A 5,585-nucleotide genomic window follows, 5' to 3' on the forward strand; every position below is an offset into this window, starting at 1 on the left:
GACTTTTGGTGCTCTCTGTATAAATTATTTGGTCCGTGTATCTTCTCTGGTAGCTTCCACGCGATTACTTCCTCTAAATTGAACTCGCAAGCCCCTGGACTTGCCTTTTTTACACAATGCCAGAAATAAATAAGTGTCCCAGACAATAAAACCTCTCCAACACACAACTACTAAAGCGATCCGTCCTTGTATTGGTACCGAAGAAGAATTAGTCGGTATTAGCTATATCTGTCGACTTTTTCCAAAGACACAATGGGATATTTTTGAGGACACTCTAGTCAAGCAGAATCATAGAAATAAAGTCGTTGAATAGAAATGGGGCAAATCGACCGTTGCTGGTTAGTTGTGCGGGTACCTTCAAGCGGAAAATATTCTCTTTTTTGCATCTGTTTTGTTATTTTTCATTTAAAAAATAAGTCAGAAGAATAGTTAAGCGTGCACATCCGAATGCCATAAAATGTCCCGATAAACCTGCTCCTCCTTCGGGAATATCGGCAGTGCATCGTCTGCGAAATCTGCTCGTATATCGTCAGCCCAATCTTGATCCTGACTTTTGGCTTACCAGAAATCGCGCCGGCATAGATCCAGAACTGGGATCGTTCCCGACCTATACAGGCCATATATTTGGCACTTTAGCCGAGGGATTTCCCAATTTGTTGTTCTTTATTGAGATCCCCTTTATCTCGTCTTTTACTTCCGCGAAAGAAGACACTATATATTCAAAGCATTTGAGTTAACTTTACATATCAAATATAGTTCCTGCTGCCGCCACTACCTTACAGGCAGGTTTGGTTTGCCTGGAGACATATAGAAATAAAACTAGTAGGAATGAGCCTTATAAAATCAACGATAAAACGTAAACAACCGTGTTTGTTTGTGCATAGATCAAGATCTTTCTTTAGTTGAATGTCAGCTGCTTAAAAGATAACTTCTTGCATGCCCGGTGTTCGTTAATGTTGAATTCTTATTAGCAGAGTGTTGCGCCAACAGATCGGTAATAAAATGACTAACGTGGTCTGTTGTTGTTTGTTTATGGCACTTTCTGTGATACTGGTGTCAGGCAAGGGTTTGAAAGAGGAATTCGGCTGGTCGAGGATCTCTTATCAGGGGCCCGAAGATAACCAGCTGAGGTCACGAGCTGCTTTCCAGTAAGTGTTGATAAACGAAGGGTTGGGGTCATCAACGGTGATTTCGGTGTGTATCTGTGTGATAGCAACAGCAATTATAAAACATATGATATCTCCAATTCATTAATTCGATTACATCTTTTTGCATGTTATTTTGCAATTTTTAGCAGCGTGATTTCAAAATTTTATTTAAAAAAAAAGCATTTTATTTCAATGAATATTTATGTTCGCAGTATTTCTTAATTGAAATAGGTAAAAGTGAAGTCACATTTCATGCTCCATTCCCAGCACTATGCTAAGTCCATAAATTGCAATGATGCCCCTCTTCGACCAGCAAGGAATCATTATGTTTACATGCTCGAAGGCAATGCTTGAATGAGGCGTTTCCTAGATTTAAGGTGATTGCAGAAGAGCATGTGATCATTTTTGAAAAATTTCATCTTCAGAAATATCGATCAATGCCACTAACTGATACTGCAATTACAGTTGCGAACTAGCTGCAGCTATCATAAGGGAGGGTTGAAAAATTAACGATTTTGAATAGCAGCTTTTTGCACCCTGAACCCAAATTTAATTTCTACTCAATTTGAGCTTTGGTCTGAATTGCTGTTGTAAATGCGCGTTTACATGTGCTTTGACATATCACAACCTAAACTTGGGCTCTAATAATTTCGCACCATTGTTGTTGAGTAATTGATTTATTTTTTAAAACACATAATAGATTATACAAACAAGGCAAATACTTCGTCGACAAAGGCAAACCTAGACCGAGTATCAGATTACCAGGCACTGGAGGAGATGCAATTTTCTTCGAAGAGGACACGAACATTGCAAGCGCAAATACCCGAGCTCCTTCTAGTGGTCCTAGAAGAAACTCTACAAGCAGTGGAAACGTCCAAAATAGCCAGGATAATGTCTCGTATGGAACAATAGATTATCGATATGGTAAATGACGATTTGCGATTTCGTCAATTTCGTAGTAAAAGTTTCACCTCTAAAGTGGTCGCATTGTTACGAACATTCCTGTTACTGCAGGGTGTTATTTTGTAAGGGTCCGATTTTTCACGGGGTCATTTTTCAAGTAGTTTTAAAACGGAAAATTCTTATGAATATGAATTTTAGCTGGTTCAGTTTTCAAGATACGGGGTGTCAAAGTTGGAAAAATGTCTATCTATCTGATAATAAAAATTTCGTATCCATAGCTTTTTAGGAGACGAAATTTGTCAGCGATGCCACAAGTGACCATTAAAACTAATTATCTTAGCAATTTTGGATAATTAGGATGCGCGATTAGCTTTAGACGCGTTTTTCTCGGAAATCGTCGCTTCTAGCGACGGCAATGGGTTATACCTGTTTTAAACACACGAGATAGAAAACAGATTTCTCTACTCGAAGGTGGCATACAGGGTGGAACGAAAAAATTTCAGTTGTTTAAAAGTGTCCTAATGGTCGTTTGTGGCGACCTCTATAACATACAATTAAATCGTTAGCAAAATTGAATTTTCCATCCCAAAAAACCGCCGGATGCGAAATTTCATGAAATTAGCTGAAAGGAATTTCAACATATCAAAGAATATGAGACTTATTTTCCCAACTCCGATGCCCCGCGTTTGAAAACTAAACGGCCTAGGGCACTAGGAGGAGTTTATACGAACTTTTCGTTTTGAAATTCTTTGAAAAATCTCTGTGTGAAATATCGAACATTTATTGAACGACACCCTATAGAATTCTCCAATCTTTCGTGGTATCAACTGCATCATGCCTGAAACAGGTCGAAGCTCATTAAAAATTACAATAACTTTTAATTTAGGATGCTGTGGAATGATCAAACACAGAGGGCATTCATTACTCAACAGAATTTTTTATTTGCCATAAAGGTTTACTCGTCACATTTTTATTAGAAACCAATATTCCCATGGGTGCAAACGTCTGGAAAGACAAGTTGTTTATTACGGTACCTAGGAGGCGGCTGGGAGTACCATCCACCCTCAATTACGTCCCACTGGGCAGTGAAAAACGCCAAAACGTACCGTTGATCCCATATCCTAGCTGGGACATAAACTTATATCCAGACACCAGTGGGTCTCTAGACAACTTTGTATCTGTTTACAGGATTGCTATCGATGTATGTGATCGAATGTGGTTTGTAGATACGGGAATAGTGGAAACTTTAGGTAAGATTCCTTCTAATAATTTAGGTTTTTATCCTACGCTACCACATCCTGGGATATATGGTGTTTGGTCGAGTGAAAAATGGTGTATATAACTCGTGAAAAAGTTTCTTACCCATTTGCGTAATTGCCTCCCTCGCCTGCGGCTCGTGCGTTAACAAACACTTTGTTCGCTCGGTGCGTAAAAGCTATTGCTTTACAAATGTTTACCGCCTATAGTAAATTCGAATATCTCGGAATTACAATGTAACGGACTCTTGGCATTGACATTGATCTACTTTATTATATGTATAGGTGTTATTCAAAAAAACGGTATCCAATGATGTATGCAATCGAGTTCAGTGGAATAAGCACCTTCAATGTTCTTAGCGACCTACACGAGAATGTTAATTAATGTCACATGATCTGGGTGTGTGTGTAATTATTAATAGATTTTGCGAGACGTTTGCTTGTTTATTAACACGTTAATGAAATTTTACTGCAAACGGAAAAGAGAATTTTTCAAGGAAACGCTCTCTTCTCGGCTAGATATTAGTAATAAGCGAAGCTTGATAAAGTTCACGGTTGAATCGTTAGCTTTTCAAAAGCGCCCACGTGTCTAGCCTCATTTCATCTAACGTGAAATTACACTTACACTCGTTTTTAATCGTACATTATAAAGGACACCGAAGTGGCACAATTGCAATAAATTTCAGCGAAAGAAAAAGTGAAAGATACATTAAGTGTTTCCTATTTTAGGAAACAGGACCATTGTGAAACCTCATCAATTAGTAATAATCAACCTCCAAAATGACCAAATCCTGCATAGATTCACCTTACCAGAAAATGTACTAACCCCAGCCACTGTCTTGGCCAGTCTTACCGTCGACACCCCCAAGGGCTCATGCGGAGACGCTTTTGCATATTTTCCAGGTGCCTCGCCATATCTTACACACAAAAAACTTACTAAAAAAATCTGCTTTTCAATTTAGATTTGGCAGGTTACGGTTTGATAGTCTTCAGTTTACGTGAAAACCGAGCTTGGAGGGTAACTCACAACTATTTCTTCCTGGAACCACTGGCAGGAAATTTCAATATAGCTGGCCATTCTTTTCAATGGAACGACGGAGTCTTTAGTGTGGAATTGAGCGATATCAAATCAGATGGATTCAGGGATATGTATTTCCATGCCATGGCAGGAACCCACATGTATAAGGTCTCCACAAGGATTTTGAGGAACCAGACATTGGCCACAAGAAGCTTTCACGAGAATGATTTCGTTGTAAGTTTATTTAACTTCTAAATACAGTTCAAGTTCGTGATTGTACATATTTTTATATAATTTCCTGCAGGTGATTGGTGATAGGGGTCCGAACTCACAAACTGCCACTGCCGACATTCACAAGCCCACCGGAACCATGTTCCTAGGCTTAGTGAACCAAAATGCTGTCGGTTGCTGGAACGTTAACAACGATTTGTCGACCCTCTCAATTGTCCAAAAGAATGATGAAAACATGATCTACCCATCAGACGTCAAAGTGTCCGGTGATAAGGTTTACGTTCTGACCAATACTATGCCTGAGTTCCTGTATGGCCGCTTGAATTATGACATAATCAACTTTAGGGTGTGGGCGAACGATGTTAGAAGTGCCATCGAGGGGACCAAATGCCAGAATAGGCAATCTGTATCGTATTAATTAATTTCAATGTAGAAGAATAATTATAGTATGCGTTTGCTGGAGATAAATTTGTCTTAATTTACCGAGTAATTTTTATTATAATACGCATGCAAAACAATTTTTAATCGCGATCATTAAACCCTTAACCCTCTTTTGTGAAGCACATACGCGCAAATGTGCATATGAATCAAGCACCCACATACGTCCATGGCAGCTTAACTAAGGGATAAAGCCAATGAGTTTGGATTGTTAGACTTAGACGTTCAGAAATTTGGAGGGTCACTATTGATTAGGTGGCCAACAAACCGACACTGGGTATATATGCACATAGAATCAGGAAACCCCTTGTGAAAGCGATGATTATTTCCAGCTTGGAGAGTAGCGACAAGTGACCGTTCTCTATTCGAGAAGGAAACGGGAAGAGAAACTTCATAAGAACCGCTATATGATTTCTATGTGCTCGATTATCACATTTACAACGTAAGAATTAATAAAGTATTTAAGAACTGTATACAGGGAGGCACACACCCAGTTTGGCTTAATTCTTATGTCTGGCTATTTTCACATCCGCATACTTAGACCTAAATTTCTCACATTCTGTTAATATAATCCTTCTGTGACCAACTCGC

The 5,585-nt window shown here is 38.9% G+C and overlaps 1 protein-coding gene across 1 annotated transcript; it reads left to right on the forward strand.

The window, feature by feature from the left end:
• The first annotated feature begins 866 nt into the window (after window positions 1-866).
• Window positions 867-5,038, forward strand: LOC136347345 (L-dopachrome tautomerase yellow-f2-like). Its single transcript, XM_066297253.1, has 6 exons — window positions 867-1,148; window positions 1,849-2,072; window positions 3,029-3,301; window positions 4,037-4,210; window positions 4,270-4,559; window positions 4,630-5,038. Exons 1-6 carry the CDS (start codon window positions 1,003-1,005, stop codon window positions 4,972-4,974), a joined length of 1,452 nt encoding a protein of 483 aa, XP_066153350.1. The 5' UTR covers window positions 867-1,002; the 3' UTR covers window positions 4,975-5,038.
• The last annotated feature ends 547 nt before the right edge of the window (window positions 5,039-5,585 follow it).

The sequence above is a fragment of the Euwallacea fornicatus genome, chromosome 28 (genome assembly GCF_040115645.1).
Source record: "Euwallacea fornicatus isolate EFF26 chromosome 28, ASM4011564v1, whole genome shotgun sequence".
Taxonomy (NCBI): domain Eukaryota; kingdom Metazoa; phylum Arthropoda; class Insecta; order Coleoptera; family Curculionidae; genus Euwallacea; species Euwallacea fornicatus.